The following is a 26,705-nucleotide window of genomic DNA, read 5'->3' on the forward strand; positions in this document are numbered from 1 at the left end:
GTTGTAAGCTACTTGGATAACTTACAGTCGCATGCTTATTCTTGAGTTGGCTGGAAGTTCGAGAAACTACCACTGAACACATACACTACGTTGGTTTGCTTACCAAATTCTCTCCAATCTCGATCGTAAGCTTTTCTTCACTCCACTATCTGATTTTCAACTTGTACAATGAAATATCCTACAATGAACAAGTCCTAGCTACTTTCTTATCAACTTTTGCTTATATCATTTATGCAAGGAACTGCCCAATCATCAATTCCCACATTTCATAGCTAATGGTAATTCATTTCATTTTAAATTGTAATTCCCTATTGTGATCCTAATATATATTAGAAAGAAGGAAGGATTTATGCTACAACATGCTAGGTCGACGACTGCTACAAATGCATGCAAGCTGCAACCACTTGGACAGTTAGATGTTACACATTGTAGCAGCTACTTCGACAGTTAACTATGACACCTTGTAGCAGTTAATTATCCAAGTAGCCGCTATAATGTGTAGTAGCTAACTGTCCAAGTGGTAGCTACAACGTGTAGCGACTACTTGGTAAGTCATTTTATTTTAAGTTGTAATTCCCTTGCCTCTATTCCTATTATTGATCGTTTATACGTGATTATCTTTATTGGATGTCCCGATTGTTACACTGTTACTTAATTCCATGGCTAGCTTCTACAATGTTGCAGTAGTTACTTGGAATGATAGCTACTACAACGCTGTAGCAGCTAATTCGACTGTTAGCTGCTACAATGTTGTAGTAGCTACTAGGAATGATAGTTGCTATAATGTTATATCATCTAATTCGACTGTTAGCTGCTACAATGTTGTAACAACTATTTGGAATGAGAGCTACTACAATGATGTATCAACTAATTCAACGGCTAGCTGGTACAATGTTGTAGCAACTACTTGGAATGATAGTTGTTACAATGTTGTAGCAACTAATTCAACTGTTAGCTGCTACAACGTTGTAGCAGCTACTTGGAATGATAGTTGCTACAACACTGTAGCAGCTAATTCGACGGCTAGCAGACCATCTTCAAAAATCAATAAGTGCTCAAGACACAAATAGGAACACGAAAAAAGCCTTAAGGAAAAAAAATTGAGCGGGAATAAGAATTAAAATTCATCCTAGTTTGAATTTTATTAATGTATGATAAGATTAGCATGTAGAAGGACATTCTTGCATCCCTTCAAACTCTATTTCACCTATAATTATTAGAGATATAAAGGTTTCTAGGATGATTGAATCTCTCTTTTAACTCTCGTCATGAGCACGGCATCTAGGGCAGAGACATCCTGCCCATCGCGTTCCCTCTCGTTCTTCTTCAAGCATGAGTTGGGTTTGCCTCAATTCATCCTGGGTTAACTATAGGTTTTGCTATTGTTGTGCAATTACCTCATCCAGAGCTTGTATCACCTCTGCTAGGGATCGCTCTTTCTCGGATAATAGTTGAGCCCAAGGAGGAAAATCTGAATTCATAGCTCTCGGTAATATACCTAGGAGAAGATAGAGAAAGAAAAAGGTAAGATCAGTGCAGTGAGAACGAACCAAGGTCAAACCCCCCTTTTTAATAAGGTCATGGGACACAGGATGGGGGGGGGGAGGGTGGGTCACGGGATCACTGTAGTTGATATGAAGTTTCGGAAATGATCAATGTTTATCAAACGGATGGGGAGGATGACATGGCAGTCAAAGTCAAGGTGATGTGATGGTCAAAAGTCTAGGTCAAAGTTAAATTAGAGGAATATTCCTCACTTGAGACAGGGATTCACCCAACAACAAAGTTCCTAAGTCCTGCCCACATGGTCCCAGAGTAGGACGCTTGGATAAGGTCGGCCGACCACAAGCTCGATCATATCTAAGAACACAACGGTACTTTAAGACTAAGGAAAAATTCAAGGAGGCTCGACCGGTTAGGAGGTCGTCCGGGCTCGAGATATTTAAACCTTAGCAGACAACTAATATACGATCGTCCGGATGGAGGCCGATTGAACATAAGGCTTCCTAAATGCGCTTGATCGGTCAAAGCCCAGGCAAACCTAGGAATACTTAGATTATATAAAGATCCTAATATACGATACAAAGGTCGACGACTAGATGCTACAATGGTGTAGCAGCTATTTTGATAAGTAACTGCTATAATGGTGTAACAACTACTTCGACAGCTAGCTGTTACAATGTTGCAGCAGCTACTTGGAATGTTAATTGCTATAATGGTTTAGCAGCTACTTCGATGACTAGCCGCTACAAAATTATTGTAGTTACTTTGACAAGTAACTGCTATAATGATGTAGTAGCTACTTGGACAGTTAGCTGCTATAACATTATAGCAACTAATTGGAATGTTAACTGCTAGAACGGTATAGCAGTTACTTTGACAGGTAGCTGCTACAACATTGTAGCAGCTACTTCGACAAGTAATTGCTACAACGATGTAGCAGCTATGTCGATGGCTAGCTGCTACAATGTTGTAGCAACAACTTTGAAGGTGTAGCAGCCATAATGATGTAGTAGTTACTTCGACGGTTAACTAATATATCATTGTAGCAACTATTTTCGTTATGTATATAATTTGGTAAAAATTTATTTAAAATAATTTTAATCTGTAATTATCTCTAATTCTAAGATATTATTAAGATTTATACTAACTACTACACGTTGTAGCAGCTACTTTGACAGTTAGCTACTACAACGTGTAGCAGCTAATTGGAAAGTTAACAGCTACACGTTGTAGCAACTATTTTGCCTTCCACAACGTAGTTGTAATTCCCTCTATTCATAATATGTATCATTTATACATGATTCTAAGTGATATATTTAATACAGGGCAAAACATATGTTGTCTTTATTGGTCGTCAGTCAGGTGTTTATGACACCTAGATAGAAGCATCTACACACGTTAATCATTTTAGGGGCACTATACACCAATCTTTCAAGAGTAAACAGGATGCAATACGAGCTTTTGAAGCCTACAACATACTATCTTACAATCTTATTCATCTTTTTATTTTAAATAATGCCTTATATTTATTTTAGTTGTATAAATTGCAGCAAACTTACCAATTTGGGGAGCTTCAATTTCCCACATTTCATTCGATGGTAAGGCGTTTAAATTTAAGTCTTAATTCCTGCACTATTTGTTATAATGTGTAGCAACTACTTCGGCAACTAGCTTCTACACGTGGGAGTATCTACTTAGACAGATAGCTGCTACAATGTTGTGACAACTACTTGGAATGTTAGCTATTACAATGTTATAGCAACTACTTCGACGGATGACTGCTACAATGGTGTAGCAACTACAATGCTTCTCCAAATAACATTTGTTTATCATTTTTTTGTTCTATAATTTGCAGAAAACTTGTCCAACATCATTTTCTACAAATCATTCGATGGTAAGTCTTTTTAAGTTAGCTACTTTGATGCTACTAAATTGTTAATAGACATTTATATTTGTATGAGTTTTAATTTTTTATATCTAGTATTATAGTTTGCATGTTTGATACATGTTAATATTTTATGATTTAAGTTGTAACTGCTACAACATGTATCAACTATCAATGGGGTAGCTGCAATAACTTGTAGCAACTATCTGACACTATTTGCTACACAATGTGGCATCTACCCTATAATAGTTGCTCCACGTTATAGTAGCTACCCTACATTAGCTGCTACACGTGGTAAGTCATTTCATTTACAGTTGTAAGTCCCTTTATTTCTAATATATATTGTTTATACGTGATTACAAATGATCTATTTAATCAATATAGGGGAAAATATATGTTGTCTTTATTGGACATCAGCTGGGTGTTTATGACACCTGGATAGAAGCATCTACACAAGTTAATCATTTTAGGGGCGCTATACACCAGCCCTTCGAGAGTAAACAGGATGCAATAAGAGCTTTTGAAGCCTACAACAATAAAAATTGAGAGAATAATTTCATTACATCTAGAGGAAAAAAAGATCATGTGCATCCTCAAATATAGTATCAAGTTCAAAATCAGAGAGAAATCTATTAAAGACTGACAAATTTAGAAAACTGAAAGATGCATTGGAAGAGATAGAACAACAGTTAGATTCTCTACAAATTAGTGATGAAGATTAGATATGGTATTTAAACACTACAAGAAAAACCCTCATAGACATCGGTGGAAAAACAATGGTTTTAAGCAAAAACAGATGTCTTTGAGTATTTTACACCATTTTTTTCAAAAATCGGTGTCAATAAGCGTAGATTTTCGCTCATTGACATCGATTTTTTAAGCTGATGTTTATGAGCGCCTTTTTTTTCATTAATAGACACCGATTTTAACAATGATTTTTAAAACCTGGTGTCTATGATAAAATAAAATAATTTAATTTTCCCACCAATACTTAGCCGAAATTTGCAACACTTCACTCTTCCTTCCAAACCTAAACCTATATCGCGCCGTCCACCGTATATCGTCTCAACGCCGCCACCACTTTCCTCCTCCCTGTTAGCCGTCCGACCATCTCTCTCAGCCTCATCTTCCTCTTTCCCTTCCTTTGGGTGAGAAGAGGCTGCCTGTGTGGCTTGGAGTCGTCGCCGGGTCGCTAGAAGTCGCCCTCCTCCACTCTTTCTTGATCCCATATCTGGTAACCTCGATTCCTCATCTCCTTCTTCCGATTTGATCCCTCCTTGTCGATCCTCGCATGGCTAGGACTGATCAGAGCTCCTTGCTCGTTGATTTTACTGCTCGCGGTAGGATTCAGAGCTGCCTCCAGGTGTGTTATCGACTAATCGGTCGACATGGTGAGGGGGAAGACGCAGATGAGGAGGATAGAGAACCTGGCCAGGCAACAGGTGACCTTTTCCAAGCACCGGAGAGGCCTTATGAAGAAGGCCTTTGAGCTCTCCGTGCTCTGCGATGCCGAGCACCAAATGTCAAGTATTCCCCAAGTACTCCTTATGGTTATCGATTTGTGAACTGGGTAACAAATGTTAAGTATTTTTGTCTTTCATCTGAAATGAAAGTACCAGTGCTTCCATACTTGACCAATTTGAGCTTGATCAGGAGTTAAATGCATATTTTGCATTTTTGTTCGAACTTATTGATGAGAGGGGACCTTTTGTGGGTTTGAATGTTAACCTTAGCCAATATGATCTGTTTCATGGCCATCTCTTCATTGCTGACTCTGGAAGACTTGGCATTCTGTAAGTAGAAAATGATTTTCCAATTTCTCAGCAAAGTTATGGCTTTCTTATTGTTTGAAATTCTGTGTTCTTCTGCAGTGCTCACTCTATTTTCATGCTCCTTTTGTCAGAGTGACAAGTGTTTTCAAGGAATAGTAGCAAACATAGAACGTGCCTTAGTGTTTGTGATGCCTATGCAAATTTAAGTAGAAAAAAAATTAAACAATTAAACAAAAATGATTTATCTCTTGGTAAATGATCACTGGCTACTGAAGTCGCTATTGAAGTCCTTCCTCATCTTCGACAGTTCATCTTCTTGATCTCTTGATTGTAAGTATTAATTGATTGATGCATACAATCTGTTTGATGAATTTCCTCAAATACTACCCTGACTTGATTTTATCATTTTTGTTTGCATGATTCTCTTGAGTAGTAAATGCTAGTTACTGTCACTTGTGGTATCAATTCTAGTTTGCCCCTAACACAATTTCATATGCCAATAGTAGTTTTTGTGGTTGTTGTTGTTGTGATGCAGCTCAAGGTGCGACAATGAGGCTACTTGTGAAAATGACACTTCCACCAAAATCACATGAACAAAGAAAATCCGGTAGATTTAGTTCATTTAAGATGCAGAGAGGGTGCTATACCCATCAACAAGATGAAATGATGACATTTAACTTTTCCTTATGAGATGAAATATTCTAGTTGGTTGGCTAGTTATCTTGAAGTGTCGTGTTAATTTTAATTAATTAGATAGTTGAAACTGGAAGGGTTTAAAGAAAGCTTATTGGTGTGTTATGGAAGAGTCTTGACAAAATGAAATTTCTCAAGTTAATGAGATATTTTACCAGCTCACTGTTGACTCAGTTAATACCCTCAGTAACACCATGTCAACCTCATGCCAAAGAATTTTGTCCATGGTTCCAATTCCATGTAGAAAATTAAATCATGGGTCATCTCAAAAAGGAATGTGAAGACTATTATAGCCATGCAAATCATAAGAGAAGAACATATTTTCTGACTATAATAAAAAAAAAAATACTAAAACTAATGCTTGTCGTTGCACCATATGCGTGAAGTTTATTATCCTGCTGTTCTTTTATGAGTGCGTGATCATATTTTCAGCTTAGTATATGAAAAAACTACATGGTTGCATTGCCTATTTTCATATGATTGAATGCATGCCATAAGTTTTTACTTTAAAACTGGAATAATAACTTTTTGCTTACATATGTTTATGGTTAAGTTATTTTAAGTTTTTTCTCCTTTATTTCCCAATTAGTCTATGAATTTTGGTTTTTGTCATTTCTTAGTTTTATGTATGAATTAAGCATGTTTAATTGTGAAAAAAAATCCTCTTTTCTTTAGTCTTTAGTGTGTTTCTGTTAATCAAGAGCCATGTATATTAGTGATGTGAGGGTATGTAGCCAAGAGGAACATGTATTCTTCAATTTTATTTTAGCATGCATTTGATCGAAAAGTATTGTGGCATTGTTAAATTATTACATAATTTATTGCAGAATGTTCACCATGCTGGTCAACCAATGCCTGGTGAGGAGCAAAAAGATATAGTCATGACCAGTACCCAGAGTAACCTATTAAATATGAAGTGCCCTTTGACAGGAAAGCCTGTTACAGAATTGCAAAATCCTGTCCGCTGGTAAAGTAGTGCTTCACTCTTTACCAAAGTTTTGTAGTTATGTTTTTATCCAATATAAATTAAAATTCCATAATTTTTTGTTTGTTAGTAATGAAAGATGAAAACATAACGGTCAAGTGAGATTGTTTCATATGTACAAAGCCATTTTTTTTCTTTGTGAATAAACAGATATTAAACGGTTCACAAGTTAACTAAAAACAACTATTTTAAGTGAACTTCTTTCTTAAAATGCAGAGCTTCATTTCCTTGGAAATCATGTTCCTTCTTGAACCATATTCAATTTGGCATGAGTCCTTATTTGATTAGTTACGAACTATGAATTTGTGTGCTTTGTAGAATGCAATGTGAGATATGTTAATGCCATAGACAACATTCTATAGAAATTTTGCAAGATAAGTAAAGTTAGTCAACCCAGTGCAAAAAAGTAAAGTTAGTCATAACAAAGTTGTAGTGACCAAATTGCCCACATACTTTTATTAGTCTAGCTTATGAGGAACTTGAATGACCTCAAGAAGGTGATCCAACTGATAGTAATTGAACCAAATGAAGATAGTGTGAATAAATTATTTTATATATTCTAAGAAAAATCATAATAATCTACTATACACCATGCACCACTATATTTAGCTTCTTTCAAATCAGTTGTCTTATAACAGATTATTTCAAATGTGCAGATCAAAGAAGCTGAGCAAACAAGTAAAAATTACCAGCAAAAGGTTACTTATCTCATTTTCAATCTCTATTTGAGTAGAATTTACAACATCTTTAATTTTCCTTATGTAAGCAACAAACTACTTTATATTCATATTGACTATTTTATTCTATTCAGGTAAGAGAACAACCAAGAAGGATGTTGCAAAGTTCCCAAAGCCTCCAGTGGCTCCTTTAAGATGGAGGCCTCCTTTACAAAGAATCACCAATCAGTTGTCACCCTCAGGACATCAAACAAGCAGAGGTGCCCATCCAGTAATAGATAAAGAGAATTGTCTATTAACAAATAAAACTACTGGGGAAGATTTAGTTAAATGTCTGCATAGAGCAAGAAGGATAACATTGGCACCAGTAAGAAGAATATTTGTGTACTATCTATTACCTTTTGATGTTATAAGAAGAATAGTTATGTGTAATTTGTGGATACTGACTTGATGTGCACAATATCTATTATCTTTTTATGTTGTAAGAAGAATATTTATGTGTTGGTTATATGGATATTGACTTGGTGTGTTTAGATACATCGGTGCATTTTTATTTATGATTTTCTTAGTGAATTAATAATATTAACTTAATTTTATGATTTGCTTGGTGATAATATTGGTTTTTCACTATTTCAGAAATCGAATTTGTGTCGTTAAACAATACTGATATTACATCAGTTTTCCACCGCTGCAAAATCGGTGTCATTAACTAATATTACATCGGTCGTATACCGCTGCCAAAACTGGTGTTATTAACATATAATATTACATCGGTTTTACACCCGATGTCGTTAAGTGATACTACACTGATTATAACCCGATGTCTAAAATGGCAGACCTTTTACATCGCCTTCATAGACATCGGTCGAAAATATAATAGACAGCGGTGGAAAACCGATGTCTATGAGGGTTTTTCTTGTAGTGAAAGTTGTAGTGTTTATAGGTCTTCTAGCTTAAAATCTTCCACGATGTATTAACTTTTGAACAAATTACTTATGAAGGTTAGATATTTATATTTGTCTTGTTAGCATTGTTTTTATCCAATATTATAAGTTGCATGTTTGATATATTTTAATGTATTATGATTCAAGTTATAATTCACTGCTACATTAGTAGCTAATCCAGACTAGCTGCTACCACGCGAACATTACTGGACTAGCTTGTTGTAGCAGCTACTAGACAATAGATGCTATAATGACAAACTTATGTTGTAGTAGCTAAGTAACCGTATATGCTATAATATATTGTACAAGGCCGAGTTAAATCAACCCACAGTTTAAAATGAAAAGTAAAAATTATTGATTCTATTAAACAGACAAAATACGGAAGATAGTCATTATAAGACACCAACAAAATAAACAAGGAACATCAACACAATAAAATGAAGTGTTACAAAATGACCCTTCTCTAGCCTAAGGACTTATAAGGTAAGCCTCTAGTATTCAATGCTTTCCAACAGATCGATAGCTGCTTTAACGGCTGTCTTGGTCTCTTCCAGTGTTTGAAGGGCTCGCTTCAATTGGATCACCGATTGATCCTGCTTTTGCTGCAAAGATGCTTGTGGTTTAGAAGGGAGGAAGGCCGAAGAGTCTTCCCAAGACCCCAAAGAAGAGGTAGATGTCGATTCATTGATCACTATCATGGGACCAGGACAAGGTATTATTTTCTTGCCTCCCAAAGGAGAAGCCATTATCTAAAATTGAATGGTTTAGGATAATGAAGGATAAATAATTTAGGATGTCATCTTTATAATGGTGTAATTTGATCAATTCCATAGGTAAAGTGCAATGGATGTCGAAATTTATTTCAGGAAGTTGAAATATCATTTCCAGATAGCACATTAAATGGAACGAGAGACAAAGGAGTTGGTGAAATTTAATAATTATAATCAAGAGGATGATGTAGTAGTTAGTGTCGAAGTAACTGCTATAACAAAGACTTAATGCTGCAGTTATTACACGTTGTAGCAGTAACTCTGCAGTTGCAGCTACAATAGGTAGAATTTTTAAATTTTTGTGAATAAAATTTTATTCATCCCATTATAACAACAGATTGTTACATACTTTTTTATTATTATGTAGGTCTTGTAATATTTTCATTTGAATAATTTTAAGCTATGATATGTTGTAGTAGTTTCCGTACTGTAGGTGCATGGAAGGATTCAAGGGCCGACGATTGGTTATCCTTGTCTTTACTCTCTGTCTTAGGACATCTCCAATGCAAGGTTTATCATCGTTACTGCGATCAAAGTTGAATAATTTTAAAAAATGCAGCAACACTTGGAATGATAGCTGCTACAGTGTTGTAGCAGCTAATTTGACGGTTAGCTGCTACAACGTTATAGCAACTACTTGGAATGATAATTACTACAATGCTGTAGTAGCTAATTCGACGGTTAGCAAACCATCTTCAAAAATCAATAAGTGCTCAAGACACAAATAGGAACATGAAAAAAGCCTTAAGGAAATATAATCTAGTGGGAATAAGAATTAGAATTCGTCCTATTTTGAATTTCACCATTGTATGATAAGATTAGCTTGTAGAAGCACATTCCTGCATCCCTTCAAGCTCTTTTGCAACTATGATTATTAGAGATATAAAGGTTGCTAGGATGATTGAATCTCTCTTTTAACTCCTGTCATGAGCATGACATCTAGGGAAGAGACACTTTACCTGCCTCATTCCCTCTCATTCTTCTTCAAGCATGAGTTGGGTTTGCCTCAATTCATCTTGGGCTAACTGTAGGTTTTGCAGTTGTTGTGCAATTACCTCATCTTTAGCTTACGCTTCGTGAAGTGTGAGGGAAATGGTGGAATCATGCTTGATCTTCCAATACATTCTAGCTTGTCTTTGACTGTCAAGATTTGAATATGCTTTTGGTTTTAAGGATAGCTCAGCACGAACCCGGGACTTAGCAGCTAGCCAATGTTTCTCAGTTTCATTTCGAAGAGAGCATTGCAAGTCTCTATCTTGCAGTGCCTCTGCAAGAGCTATTTCTTTTTGATCAAGCAGTAGATTCAGTTGGTTCATCTGTTGGCGAAGTTGTTGGATTTCATCAGATTTCAAGTTAGGGGTCATTAGTAATAGCGGATTTAGTTAAAGGAGGAATAAGGAGATAAACTATTACTGATAGGGTGTTACCATTTTTAAAGAGAGATTGGGAATGATTCTGTCTGAGAACCCTGACAAAAAGGAAAGCTGGGAGAAAAACCTACTGTTGATGAAGAATAATATATGTAGAATACCGATCCGAGAAACCCAAAGAGGATCTAAGAGAACGAAATCACAGAATGCCCTCCTCGTGCGAAGATTCAAAGACGAAAGGAAAGCTTTGATGAAGAAAACCGAGATATGGAGCATCCAAGGCTTCCTACGCACAAGAGACCAACCAACATTATTGTCAGTGACCTAAGACCGCGGTGGGAATCCCTGGCTAGGCCCTCCGACACTCAAGTTAGTGATCTCTCTTTGTGTGGAAGAAGCAAAAATAAGAAGATGAATACTAGTTGGAAATTAGGGTTGTGAGTGCGAGCATCAATGTGAGCATACCTAGCCAACGGAGAGGATTCTCCCTTTTATACCACTTCATATAACCTTCATAGTCATGAAGTGGACCCCGATTTGTTAGAGTTTGTTATGAGATGACGTAAGCCACGTACTTACAGAAAATGGCTTTTAAGGAATCTCTTTTGTGATGGATCGAAAGCGCTAGAGGGGGGGGGGGGGGGGAATAGCACTCGTGGCTATTTCGTTTTTCGAAATCGTAAAAGCTTGTTCAGAAATAACGCAGCGGAAAGTAAATAAAGTGGACACGAAGGATTTACTTCGTTCGGAGCCTGTGACGACTCCTACTCGAAGGCCCGCGATCCTTGATCACTTCCGGTGGGCAACAACTATAATTCGTAAAAGCTATTACAAGCTAAGTACAATTTAAGCAGAAAAGAATATTGTACCGACAATAAAAAGACTAAAACTGAAGCTCCGGGTTGTCGTTGCAGCACTTCTGAGTCGAGACGTTAGCAGCTTGTCGCACGGAGAATGCTCAGAAGATTGTCTTTAAAGCTGCACCTCAACCCTCCTTTTATATGAGGTTCCGGGCGCCTGGGACCTTTCCGGGCACCTGGAGTGTGACGTGGCCAGCCAACTAGGTTTCTCCACGTCGCGAAGTCGCGCAGGGGATAAAAGTTGGTCCCGGGCGCCCGGATCCATCCCGGGCGCCCGGACCTCCTTTTTTCAGGAGCCGCTTCTCCTGCAAAACAAGGTTAGTCCGAGCAATTGCATACCCTGCAAGACAATGTTAGAATCTGATAATTCATAAGTGAAAAAGAGCTGACAGTCTTCAGACTGTCCGAGTCTGACTTCGAATTTCCAACCGGAAACCCTAGGTCGACCCGACGCCTACTGTTCCCTCTACGGGGAACGCGTCCTCACCTACTCCACTCAGGAAATTTACCTGATGCCAGTCCGATCCTCCAGACCGACTGGACTTTTTGCCTAGGGTTACCACCCCCTAGGACCTAGGGTTACCGCCCCCTAGGGTTTTTCTCCACCTAGGGTTACCGCCCCCTAGGACCTAGGGTTACCGCCCCCTAGGGTTTTTCTCCACCTAGGGTTACCGCCCCCTAGGACCTAAGGTTACCGCCCCTTAGGGTTTTCCTCCACCTAGGGTTACCACCCCCTAGGACCTAAGGTTACCACCCCTTAGGGTTTTTCACCTGCCTAACCACAGCTAGGACTTTCCTGAAACACTCATTCAAACATGTTAGATCACCCACTAACTTAACCTTGAATCCTTTGCCATTATCAAAACTAAGGTTCGATCGTCGGATGCTTCCCGCACCAACATTTGTACCCCAGATGTACCTTTTTTGTCATCTAGTACCTGTATAAGAGTCTAGAAACATTCTTCCCGCCAAGCAAGTCAACCTGTTATATGATTACATAAAGCACATATTTTCATAAGCTATTTATGAATATCTTAAAATGTTTATTCTCGTCCTGTCCTATAAATTATATTTTATCGCCCTTGTTTGGTTATCCTATCTTCACTATGTTGTGGACCGTCTGATATTATACTATATATGTTCGGTATTGACCGAAATTGGACCCAGACTATGTCCGATCGGTTTATTATTATCATTCAACTAATCGTTCAGTAATATACTACCAATTCTGTAAAGCCTTAGATCTTTTCATTCCCAGGCGATCATATATACTTAATTAATATTAGTCTATGTTCAGATATGCCACCTTAAACAATTCTGGCTTTTTTATTTTAAACGTGTAAACCCGGTCTATATTGGTCTGTATCTCCTTAAGCTTGTTATCCTGACTGATTTGAGCTATATTTTATTAAGTTATATACCGGCCGATATTGAACTATCCTTCCCAAAGTATTTCCCGGCCGATATTGGCTTATTCTTCCTAAGGTATTTCTCGATCGGGATTGGCCTATCTCTCTTAAGGTATATCCTGGCCGATATTGAACTATCCTTCCCAAGGTATTTCTTGACCGATATTGGACTATCCTTCTCAAGGTATTTCCTGACCGATATTGGACTATCCTTCTCAAGGTATTTCTCGGTCGGGATCGGCCTATCTCTCTTAAGGTATATCTCGGTCGATATTGGCTTATTCTTCCTAATTCTACTATCTCCTTTCCCTTTTTCACCAGGGACCTACTAAACCTAACCCATATCACTAGCCTTCCCTTCAAGTATAGTCGAAGGAGGTGTAGCTGACTGACTAGACACAAGTCTATTTTTGTTTCTTTGCCCATCTTTACCCGTGACTTTGCCATGGGTATTGTAGTGACTTCTTGATCTTCTTCATAGTAGCCCTCGTGACTTTTGGTACAGCAATCCTGTGAACCCAAGTACAGTAATCCCGTATCTTTTGATCCTTTAAATAGGGCCATGATCCTTTCTTCTTTCTCCACTCGCCTCAGTTCTTTTTCCCCCTTGCTTTGCCCCATCTTATTGAGAGTATGGCTTTAGACCCCCCTCTCTGGGGGCAATTCTTGGTGAATAAGGAAAAATTTATATATGAGGTTGCCCAAGCTTTGGATTCAATCAACTCTCTGGTCCGAGAGCTGGAGGCATTTCTGTTGATCGCCCAGTTTCGAGTATGATCAAAAACTGCCCTGAGGAACAAAATTCCTCGAGATCTAGAATCTCAAGTCAAAGGCACGACTGCTCTGCAAACCCGATGGGTTTTAGAGGGGTTTACACTATTCATGGGGGTTCAAGTAATTACCCCCTGGATGTCACGACGAAGGTATAGCCCATGTTATCTGCAGGCTAAGGCGGACCTTCTAGAAGCAGAGCTCAAAGGCTCAAGTAGGAAAGGGACTCTTCAGTCACCTTTCCACCGGGGCATAAATAAATCTGCCCCTCCTTATTCATGAGACCACTCTGCTTCATAGTTTCCTTCGTCCAAGTAAGATATTTCCACTTCTTCGACCTGGGCAATCTTCCTTCGTTCCAGGCGGAATATTTCCACTTCTGCACCTTGGTCAAATTTGTCCCTAGTGGGGTTGAAGTTTTCTAAGGAGTCTGAGAGCTTATGTTTGTAACTTTTGTTGACCTTTCGAGGTTTAATGTTTTGAGATGAAAATATAATGTTATGTATTTGATCAGGTTCTAAGTGTAAAATTGAACGATCTTTTGTATTGAATTGGGTGGCTCTCTTGAATCCTTCTAGTTCATAAGAATAGACGTAATGCTTCGGCCAATATTGGCTTGTATATCATAAACATTGTCATTCCGACCGATATTAGCCTGCCCATTGTAGACAAGGTTATTGATAAGCCGAATCTGTCACATCCGCTAATCAAATTGTACAAATGTATATTTCACTGATCCCTTAATTAAACAATAATGTTGTAGTAACGAGCCCAGGATCGATCCGAGGAACCAACGGTAGAATGTAATTTAGGATTGTCTTTTTATTCCTATTTTTGGGGTTTTCGATATAAAATTGGAGTTGGGGGTTTTAAAGCTTTGAATATAAATCTACAAAGGAAAACACAGCAAATAAAGAGATTAACCTAAAGCAAGAATGAAATCTAACAATGTGCCAATGTTCCAACCATAATGCATTGTCACCCTACATTATAATTAAACCATCAACACATTTAAACTAAATATGAAATAACGAGACAGGAATAAAATCTAATCTAAAACAAGATGTAAACCCTAACTTAGAACTTAAACTCTAAACAATTAATCAAGCACAACTTAAAATTAAATTAAACTACAACAATGTAATGAAATACTAAATTACTTGCTAAAAACATAACAAACATCAAATGAATCTGTTCTAAGCTGTAAAAACAATAACAAAATGAAATAAAATGATAAACCAATCCATTCTCACAATCATCTAACAATCCTCACACTCTTGCCGTCACACAAGAGTGCCAAAGTCGAGACCACCCAACTCTGGACCTCAATGGAGCATCTCTACAACGTATCAGTTCCAAAATTGCTCAGCTTTGTCGACGGACCACCCCCGACGAGCTAGAAACAACCCGGAACCAATCGAATGCCGAAAATGCTGGAAATCTGCCATCCTTGACCTCTGAATCTGGAATGAAGATGTGGACTGCGGATGAGCATTGGAAGAAGCTCAGTAACGCCGGAGGACCACCGCCGAGCGTTTCTGATAGGAATCGAAGCTCAGATTTGGAAGAACACCTCCAAATCTGAGGTGAACAGAGGTATCGCAGAAGTGGAGATTGCGCCGGAGAGAACACCCGCCTACGACACCAGATGATCGGGAAGAGCTGATGTAGAAACTATCCACCGAGGTTGAAGCTTGAGAGGATGATCGGAGAAAGGAAAGGGGCCGAAACTCGTTGAAGAAGAACGCGCGACGCAGCTGTGCGGAGGAGGAGATCGACACTGGAAAACACTGTAGCTTCTGTGTTTTGAATCTGTTCCAGATCTGAATCGACGGCTGAGATTGATTTGGAGCTAAATCAACGGTGAAAGCTTGCCCAAAATCCGATCCGAAGGTACTAATGTTGATCTAGGGCCTGGATCTACCCTCCCGTAGGTCGGATCGATCAGATCATCATTGGATGGCCCAGATCTGCCGATCTTCAATGAACGGCCCAGATTAATCCGACTGGATCAATGGCTGGATGAACTCAGATCTGGATCAAAACTTCTGGATCTTCATCAATGTCTTAGATCTGCTCCCCATTAGGTTGGATCGGCCAGATCTTCAACGGATGGTACAGATCTCTCCTATTCTTGATAAACGGCCCAAATTGACCCAAAGCTTGATCTTGTCTTTTGAACTCCGATTCGAGCCCAATTCCGGTCCAAATAGATCCAAATCTAAGATCCTTTGATGCCTACAAAATAAGAATCAAATATTAGCATCAAATAACACCAAAAATAATATAATTTGTAATTAAGTCCAAAATCTATGCAATGCACAAAAATGTAATGTAACCATGATTTAAACTATGAAACCAACATCAAAACCATGCATAAATGAATCAAAATAATGCAGTAAAATCATGGTTATCAAATTCCCCACACTTAGTCTTTAACGTCCCGTGAAAGTAAAGAAAACTAAAAATCATCTCCATAGAAAATTCTCTAGCAATATCTAAAAGATAGTAAAAAAAAATTTAACTAAGATCATCTTAAAGATCACAAACAATCATGAATACAATCCAAACAATAATCAGTAGGTATGGTAGTTTCAATCCAATTGAAAAATTAAGCAAGTTGCAATCTCACAAGGCATTCACCTATTCTATCTCTCACACTCAAGCATGTATAAGTGGAGCTCACTCAATGCAACTCACAACATTTCACTACCATAGGCTTGCTTATTTTCTACTTCTCCACCACTATAAACATAGCATACATGAATCAAAAGGATTTAATCATGAAGAATTGAAATGGAAGCAAAAAGAACAATTGAAATGGATGAAATAGGCAAAAGAAAAGGCAATAATGAAGAAAATTGAGAAGATAAGAGTATTGGAGGAATATACTTGATGAGTTGACCCTTTTGATGTAAAAAGAGTTGTATACCATTTGTTTTAACCAATTCAAAGTATCAAGCTACCCTCCCATTCAATTTGAATGCCAACATAGAATCTTGATACATTGTCTCCCTTTTGATACTCTCTTGAATGTGCCAATTTTCAAAAAAAATTTCTTTCACTATTTTTCCACTTCAATTTCAGCAATTTGGAAGCTCAAAAATAATCTCAAATCATGAAGAATATGTCCCTCCCCCACACTTAAAGTGTTGTCCGTCTCGGGCAATTAAAACACAACATGTTTCTAACGCTTAACACACTTAAACCACTTTCTTCTTCATATTCATTCTGCAGATTTCACTTCTTTTTCTTTCTCTATTCTGTATTCCAGCATCTATTTTCTGCAGATTTCATGTTCTTTTTCTGTAGATTTTCTATTTACAAAGAAATGACACTCCACAAATTTAAATTTCGAGAAACAATTTCCTAAATCAATTTACAATAAGTTCAGCTATGAATCTGATTCACAACCACATTACTCAGCAGCAACAACTATCAACTTCCTGGATAGAGTTTCAGAAATTTGCATCGTTTACTGATCAGAGGGTTACAAGAAGAGCTTGGTACACAATGTCTTAAATTTGATACATCAATTCATAGCTTCATCGAATTTGCCCTGGATCTAGAGTTTCATCAAATATGATTTCTTTCTCTGTACTGTATAAGTGGACATCCTTGAAGCCAATCAATTATCTCAAATAGGCAATTAGAATTTTTAGAAAGCAGTACACTTTCCAGAATCAGCATACCTTGAGCCTTCCATTGATTCAAGAATCGCAAGGAGAACTTGGCACACACTTGCTGAATTTTTAACTGAGCTGTCAGTAATGAGCATTAGCACTAAACAGTTTCAATTCCTCTTCCAACAGACACATACATACCCTAGAATGTGCCCATTAAATTAGCAACTAATGAACCTTGCTTAGCCCCAAAGATTCAATAGACCACTGCCTTGCTATTCGACAGAATTATAGAGAATTCAAACATCCCGGGCAGTACAAACATTTTGTTGTTTCTTTATATTTGAATGAAAAACTAACCCACCAGCTCACAACAGTTTAAGAACTCCTGTCACTACCATATCATGCATTTTCAAAAGCAATTCTCAGATTTCAATCAAACTGAGCCAATTCTTTTCCTTTCTGTAGAATTTACTTTTTCTTCCCTTTTCTCATTAGCTTCTTCCTAACCAAAATTCCACAACCAAGTTTGGCACACCATTGATACATCAATTCAAAATTTAATTCTGCACATTCTGTGAAATTTCAGCACTGCAAAACCCATTTCCATCTTATATCTTCAAATAGCTTGAGTGTATCACCAAAGTAACAATTTCTAGAATTAAAATGCAATTGTGAAGATATGCAATTTCTTTACATTTGATACTTGAATCAATTTCTTAAGCTGCTGGAAGATTGCAGAATTGCAGAACAGGAATCTATTTGTGTGTGCCCAATCCTTATGCCATTTCTGATCTGCATTATTTTGAAGTCAAGTTCCAAACATTTCAGTGTTGAATGATGATTGCTTCAAAGCTTAATCTTCATGAATCTGGCCAAGTATATTTTTTTTTTTCTTTTTACTCTTCCACCTTCTATTCCAACAGCACAAGATCAGAGCCAAAAACATAATTGAAGCTGATTCTGAACCTTAGTTTCAGAATTTGAATTCAAGGAGATCTTGGCTGGCTTCGTGAAAAGTTAAACTTGGAAGTAGACATCTTTTAGCACTGCACTAATAGCAATTGAATTCACCCTTATTCCTGATCAGAAATTGGGTTGAAAGGTTGGCACAACTAGCACATCTCTTGTAAATTTTTCTTATTGCTGCAGTCACTTCATAACTTGAAATTCATCACTGCCTTCCTTCGTTTCTGCTGCAGATTTTTATACATTCTCTGCATATTCGAATATAGCATGAACAAAATAGCATTTCAAATTTGACATTTAACTTGGATTAGTCACTGTCCACGAAGTTCACAAGAGAAGGTGACACAAAATAGAATTTGTAGTGCATAATCTGAAATCTGAAATTCATTTCTGCATCCAGATTTTGTTACTGATCAAAGAATCAGTGACAATATTTCTTATCAGAAACAATATTGGCAGTTGGCACAAGAAATTCAATCCACTGCAGAAACAAAAGTCCAGATTTCCTAGAATTGGAGCTAGTATCTATGAATTGTTGCTTTAATCTGCAGCTTCAAAACAAAGTTCGTTGACTCCAACAGCTGTCATTTTCTATAACAAGTTCCTATCTAGAATTCCACAGCCATCATCCAAATCCTTCCTAATACTTTGCAGCTATCAGCCTTTCGAAAACCAGCAGAATTGAAAATGTATTAATTGCCTATAGAACTTCACAGATTCAACTTGGTTTTATACTGCATTTCAGGTTTCCACCTTCAATTCCTTCATCTTTGCCACTAAAATAATGTATAATCATTTTAGTGTCAATCCCTTCTGAAATAGCTTACAAATTTAATCCTTGTTGTAGAGTTCAATAGAGAACATAATTGCATCACAATTTTTGAGATAATAGGAGCCTGATTTCAGTATAATTCTGATCAGCAAACAGTTTACAGCCTTCCTCATTTCTGCAATTCTTGTACTCAAAACAAGTTCAAATTAGCTTCTTCTTCTCTTCCTTCTCTTGTTCTATAAAAAAAATTTGTAAGAGAAGTAACTGCCCAATTCATGTCAATTAAACGATGCAATCATATGAATTTTAGTCTGATGTAGAATAATAGGAGATGGAAGGAATGCAGCCATATACTCCTCATTCTGTCAATTCCTGAAACTTTATAATGCTGATTTCTGTACAACTGACAGGGACAAATCTCAAAGAACTAAAGGCTAAAACTTGCACGGTTTAACTTAGAAGAGAGTTGGTAGTGAATATTCTGAAATTTGAAATAGATTACTGCAAACAGAAATCAGTCATTCAGAAAGTCCAATACGACTCAGAAAGTAAACTGTAGATTTCTGACTTTTGATTTTCTGATTCAGAAAATCCAGATTTAGTCATTCAGCTTTGAAGTAAACTGTAGAAACACCAAACATTAAATGGATAAAAGATCAAACTTCATTCTGCATACTGTCTCTATTTCTGTGTCAACTTATTTGGCAACTGAAATTTCATTCCAGATTTTAATTCTGCAGCTTGCACAGAATTTCAGCAACTCAACTTTTTGTGAACCTTCAGCAACACTTCAATTAATTCCCAGGTTCATGACAGTATCAGTACTGTCATTTTTTTGCAGCCTAAAAATTTCGCCCACAAGAAACCATTTGTTTCTTCACACTTTAGAATTTCACTAGATCTCTTGAATATTTCAAACAGCTTCTGGAATTTGAATCTAGGGACAGCAAGGAATTTAGGTTTTCAAATTCCAGAATCAGATTTTTAATCACATGAGACTTGAGAAGAATGAATTGCCACTTATCCTTGAGTAAGCAAGAACTTCACTTGGTCTTTCCACTTATCAGAGACTTGCCACAAAAACTTGGCACGCCACATCTCAAAGTTGATACATCATTACAGCACTAGCACTCTTCCTGTTTAGAAGCTTGCGACAAGAATCCAAACTGTTTTGACAGAATTTTCCAGTAACTATCTCTTAAACTCACTGTTTTTTTATCCTGAAATTGAATACCATCGTAACTTAATTCAGCATCATATTGTTGCTTCTTCTGTCAAATTCCTGAAAGCATGCTCTTCTACAATTGACCGACTGCAAAACTTAACCCCTTCTCTTGAAATAAAACAAAATTTCAGCTCTAATTTTAACTTCCTCCTATTGCAATAACAATCCAAAACCCAAGCTACAGATTTGGTTCAGTCTTCAATTTCCAGCTTTTCTTCTCAGTTCTGAAATTCTCCAGTAATCGAATTCAGCAAGAATTCAAGGTTTTCAGCTTCTGAAAGTTCATGGGTTCAAACTTCAGTTGATACACCAGTTCAACAGAATTAAAATCTGTTGCTACTGATAACTTGAATTGGATTGAGTTTCAAAACCACAGACTTATTGTCTCAGGATTCTGTCAATTGAGTTACTGAATTTCAGATTCAGTTCTTGAATTTGTAGAGGACTTTAAAGGCTGAAATACCATTTATTCTGCTTCATATAGGACTAAACTCGAGTTTCTTCCTTGTTTAGATGTTGCTTCTAGTCTTTTGATACACTTCTGGTACACAATTCAGCAAGCTTTGAATCTGCTCTGCAGTATCCATATATCCAGTATCCTCCAGAATTCAGATACATTTCACAGCAGCCAGCAATTCAAGACTTTAAGTTAAGATTTTAATAGCAATGATCAGATGAACAAACCACCTCTGAAATCACTACATTTCAGTTTCAGAAATCTGTATTTCAGAACCTAGCCTTCAGTTCCAGAATTCAGACAGCATTGTTGTCATCAACAGCAACAATCAGAAATCCAGCCTCTCAATTTGGTCAGCAACAAATAAGTTCTGATTTTCAAACTCCAGCTGTACCATGTTAAAATAAAATTTCCCAGTTATTACTTGCACCAGCATCTCAAGAACCATTGTACAGATATTGCACAAACTCCAGAAATCACAAACCATACAGCAATTTTGGAACTTGAAGATCTTCAATTCTGCAGTTCCAAGTCCTGCTCTTGTTAACAACTTGGTTAATAGAAAGTTAGACTTAAAAGGAATGAAATAACTTGAGCTTCCTTCAGAATTTCGGTACAGAAGTATTCAGAATTGAATCTGAAATCTCAGTTCTGATTTCCAGACTCTACTTATGCATTTCTGTTTAAAAACTCAGCTCCTCAATTTTGTTCACTTATAGCAGCTCGGTCACAGAATTCAATCTTGTTTCTGACCATAAAATGGATTGAAAGGTAGCCACAACCACAAGGTTTTAATTTGCCTCTTCCACTAATTAGAGGATTTCCAGGAATGACAAACATGTAGTGAAAACAGAATTCAAACATCTATAGCAGTAAATGCATTTTGCTATTTCTTTGTGCTTGTACGGATGAAGAACAAACCAACCAACTCATAGCAGTTTAAGTAATTGACCAAGCTACAGAAACACACAAGCATGTACGAGGAAAACAATAACTACAAAAATTGATTCTCCATCAACATTATCAACAGAATCTTAAACCATTCAGGGCCAAGAACAGACTATGCTTCTATACAAACTTGTAAGATTTCTGAAATTTGGCACACCATTGATACAAAATTCTGCATTTCTGAATTTGCAACTTCCACACTAATTCAATCTGTTTCCCAGTAACTACCAGTAACTTCTTTCTTTTGTCAAAGTAACTGAGGGCTTCTTATTGATCACTAAATTAACAAGGGTTAAACTCAAGTTGCTGTTGTCTAGAAATTGCTCATGGTCTTTGCACTAAACATAGTTCTGTTCAATTCTGTTCATAGCAGATTCTTCACCATCCTCACTTGTTCCACTCTTCTCATAAAAATTCTTTGCATTTTGATGAATAAACCATATGGTCAAATACTCAAACTAATGAAAAAGATAGTACTTTTCAATCCCTTTCTCAACAGTCCCAATAATCATTTACTTTTGGTCCATCTTCTGGATTTTTTTTTCCTGAAGATTTAATCATCAATGGACTTGGAAACGGATAGTATATCAGTAAGAAGCAATGTGTTCCTCTTGGCCATTCACTAAACATGCTCTTGCAACTAATATTTGGCACAAAATAATTCAATTAAATGCATTTTCAGCAACACTTCTCAGATTTCAATCAAACTGAAATGCAACATCAACTTGAACTCACAACTTCAGAATTTCCAAACCACTTGAAGTAAGAAAACTCATGAACCTTAAGCATATACAATTCTCCCTCACACCTAGATCCTTTGTCATCTAGTCAATCAAACTCATCAAGAATTCAACCAAAAACTCTCAATAAAAGATTGACAAGCAAAGTTATCAAGAGTTAGAATGCTATATGAAATTGTTCTTAGAAAATTGTGGGGAAAATGAATTAGACTTTGAAATAGACAAAAGAAAAGAGTTCAATGATAATTATCCTTCTTTTCCATGCATCCATATGCTATTGTGACTTTGAAAAGAAACCAAGCAAGTTCTAGAGTTCAATTGCTATGAGTGCATGCCACACAAAAATAAAATAACGTATAGGCTTAAAGTGGTCCTTTCTAGGTAATATTCATGCAAACAAGCTCAATCGATCAAAATAGAATCCACTACCATTTTAACCAATATCATGTAAGTAGAATATCCAATCATGTCCAATGACCTAAAATTGATGATCAAATTTAAGGAACTTTTACCATCTTAAAAATATTACTTAGAAAATTCCCATGGTGACTTTTATTCAAAATGAAAATGCTATGTACTAACAAAATGCAAAGTATGGAAGCAAATGCCAAATGTAAAAGCAAAGTGCAAATGCAAAGTATGGAACTAAAGAACTGTATAACTAATTTATTAGAAAAAAAAAAAAAACTAATCACAAAGCATGAATTAAAATGCAAGAGCAAGCAAAATTGGAACTAACTCCCCTTTCATTCCCGGTGGTTGAAGAAGGTTTAGAAGTAGTAGCCACCCCGGAAGTGGAGTAATCATGGTTCCCCTCAAATTCTTTTTATTCATCCTTTTTCCCTTCTTAGCTTTTTCTGGAGGTCTAAGTCGGTTCAGTTTAAGTACCCACTCCGGAAGCTTAATTTCTCCTACAACATCAATAAAAGAAAATACCTCCCACACGCATGTGGGGTAAAAAGAAAATAAGAGAATATTAGTGTGGGCAAAAGATATTTCAAGAAATGATTCACATCTAATAAAATCAATTAATGGTACCTCTATGAAATTTTCTGAAAAATCACACAAAATACTCACCTTGTCATCTTGAGAGGTACCTGGAGTGGTGTTTGTTACCTCTTTCTCCTCAAATAAATGCTCAGACTCAAATTCTGGTGAATGTACAACTTCATGTAGTGATTCTTGGGTGCTTGGCTCCATAGCACAAGTCCCTACACTTACATCCTCCATTCTTGGTGATTCTTGAGGTAATGCTTCCAGTAAGCACTCCCCTACACTTAAATCATTTTCTGTAACAAAACCTGCATCATTCGCATCATCTAAAGCAACTCTATTAGTAGAATCAACAGTTTGAACAATTACATCATCATCACAAATAATATTAGAAAATTCTTGTGAAGAAATAGAAGTAGTGTCAGGCCTGACAAGATCTCCACAATCCACCTCTTCACTGGCTCTTTGTGCTTGTAACTGATTAATAGATGATGCTATCTGATCTAACTGACTCTGTATATTCTGTATCCTTGCAAATTGTTGCTCTTGATGCTCTCTCATTTGTTGCATAATATCATTGCATTTCCACATTGATTCTTCAATTTGTTCTTGTGCATCCTTATACCTATTCCGTTGCTCCATAGGTAGGTAGGACTGATATCCAAGCTGATAAAACTGAGTCTGAGGCTGAAAATAATAATTCTCCATCTCATCTCCAAAATACTGATAATATGGATCCATGGATTCTGAATTTCCTGTTCTTACACTGAAACACTAACAAATAAAATCAGAAGACTCAGGAACAAATAAAATCAACACATGAATATATAATCATGAAAGCAATCAAAACAACAATCCTAAAATTACTAAACATTGCATATTACAATTTCCCCGCAACGGCGCCAAAATTTGATAAGCCGAATCTGTCACATCCGCTAATCAAATTGTACAAATGTATATTTCACTGAACCCCTTAATTAAACAATAATGTTGTAGTAACTAGCCCAGGATCGATCCGAGGAACCAACGGTAGAATGTAATTTAGGATTGTCTTTTTATTCCTATTTTTAGGGTTTTCGATATAAAATTGGAGTTGGGGGTTTTAAAGCTTTGAATATAAATCTACAAAGGAAAACACAGCAAATAAAGAGATTAACCTAAAGCAAGAATAAAATCTAACAATGTGCCAATGTTCCAACCATAATGCATTGTCACCCTACATTATAATTAAACCATCAACACATTTAAACTAAATATGAAATAACGAGACAGGAATAAAATCTAATCTAAAACAAGATGTAAACCCTAACTTAGAACTTAAACTCTAAACAATTAATCAAGCACAACTTAAAATTAAATTAAACTACAACAATGTAATGAAATACTAAATTACTTGCTAAAAACATAACAAACATCAAATGAATCTGTTCTAAGCTGTAAAAACAATAAAAAATGAAATAAAATGATAAACCAATCCATTCTCACAATCATCTAACAATCCTCACACTCTTGCCGTCACACAAGAGTGCCAAAGTCGAGACCACCCAACTCTGGACCTCAATGGAGCATCTCTACAATGTATCAGTTCCAAAATTGCTCAGCTTAGTCGATGGACCACCCCCGACGAGCTAGAAACAACCCGGAACCAATCGAATGCCGAAAATGCTGGAAATCTGCCATCCTTGACCTCTGAATCTGGAATGAAGATGTGGACTGCGGATGGGCATTGGAAGAAGCTCAGTAACGCCGGAGGACCACCGCCGAGCGTTTCTGATAGGAATCGAAGCTCAGATTTGGAAGAACACCTCCAAATCTGAGGTGAACAGAGGTATCGCAGAAGTGGAGATTGCGCCGGAGAGAACACCCGCCTACGACACCAGATGATCGGGAAGAGCTGATGTAGAAACTATCCACCGAGGTTGAAGCTTGAGAGGATGATCGGAGAAAGGAAAGGGGCCGAAACTCGTTGAAGAAGAACGCGTGACGCAGCTGTGCGGAGGAGGAGATCGACACTGGAAAACACTGTAGCTTCTGTGTTTTGAATCTGTTCCAGATCTGAACCGACGGCTGAGATTGATTTGGAGCTAAATCAACGGTGAAAGCTTGCCCAAAATCTGATCCGAAGGTACTAATGTTGATCTAGGGTCTGGATCTACCTTCCCGTAGGTCGGATCAATCAGATCATCATTGGATGGCCCAGATCTGCCGATCTTCAATGAACGGCCCAGATTAATCCGGCTGGATGAACTCAGATCTGGATCAAAACTTCTGGATCTTCATCAATGGCTTAGATCTGCTCCCCATTAGGTTGGATCGGCCAGATCTTCAACGGATGGTACAGATCTCTCCTATTCTTGATAAACGGCCCAAATTGACCCAAAGCTTGATCTTGTCTTTTGAACTCCGATTCGAGCCCAATTCCGGTCCAAATAGTTCCAAATCTAAGATCCTTTGATGCCTATAAAATAAGAATCAAATATTAGCATCAAATAACACCAAAAATAATATAATTTGCAATTAAGTCCAAAATCTATGCAATGCACAAAAATGTAATGTAACCATGATTTAAACTATGAAACCAACATCAAAACCATGCATAAATGAATCAAAATAATGCAGTAAAATCATGGTTATCAGTTATCCCGGCCGATGTTAGGCCATCTATTATAGATAAGGTTATCCCGACCGATATTAGCTTGTCTATTATAGACAAGGTTATCCCAGTCGATGTTAGCCTGCGCTTCATAATGATATCAATTCAAACTGTGCTTCACGCTTGCCTGACTTTTGTTTTTTATTTTCTGTCCTCGGTCCAGGCTATGTCAAACCCATTCCATCTTCCTTTATTACACATAGTAAACTGCGCCTTTTTTTTCAAAATTTCCTTGATTATGATTGGCTTTTCAACCATAAGAGAATGTTGGAGGCGCACGACGAGGTGTTACCAACCCCAACGTGATTCGATTTGTCGTGTCCAACATAAATGCCCATTTATGATCATATGACACGTGTCTTCTCTTTCTTTCTCGTAACACCAGCGTTGGCACCTTTTTGTAATCAACAGTGTCTGTTGATAAAAAGCCCTCTGATCTAACGGTGGCCATACGTTCATTCAACGCTAAACCCTTCATCTTCTTGTCTACTTTGTCCCTTCTTCTTTGCCTTAGCATTTTTCTTTGACTGCACTCCTTTGATTCATCTTTGCGTTCGCCATCTTCCCGTGCTCTTCTTTCTTAGTTCGCAGTAAGTACCCTATTGTTCTGCTAATCTTTACTTCTGTTTATGGCTGAAAAAACGATTGCTCCCTGGTATACTTAAATTTCATCCTCTTTCGACAAG

At 37.1% G+C, this 26,705-nt stretch overlaps 2 protein-coding genes across 2 annotated transcripts; both read left to right on the plus strand.

The window, feature by feature from the left end:
• Positions 1-659: 659 nt before the first annotated feature.
• LOC121986528 lies at positions 660-2,496 on the plus strand. The gene is made up of 3 exons (XM_042540495.1): positions 660-886; positions 2,088-2,275; positions 2,384-2,496. The coding sequence occupies exons 1-3, from the start codon at positions 660-662 to the stop codon at positions 2,494-2,496; spliced, it is 528 nt and encodes a 175-aa protein (XP_042396429.1).
• A 2,280-nt stretch (positions 2,497-4,776) lies between these two features.
• On the plus strand, positions 4,777-6,824 carry LOC121986529 (floral homeotic protein DEFICIENS-like). Its single transcript, XM_042540496.1, has 4 exons — positions 4,777-4,926; positions 5,042-5,181; positions 5,632-5,701; positions 6,681-6,824. The coding sequence occupies exons 1-4, from the start codon at positions 4,777-4,779 to the stop codon at positions 6,822-6,824; spliced, it is 504 nt and encodes a 167-aa protein (XP_042396430.1).
• The last annotated feature ends 19,881 nt before the right edge of the window (positions 6,825-26,705 follow it).

Source organism: Zingiber officinale, chromosome 5B (genome assembly GCF_018446385.1).
Source record: "Zingiber officinale cultivar Zhangliang chromosome 5B, Zo_v1.1, whole genome shotgun sequence".
Classification (NCBI taxonomy): domain Eukaryota; kingdom Viridiplantae; phylum Streptophyta; class Magnoliopsida; order Zingiberales; family Zingiberaceae; genus Zingiber; species Zingiber officinale.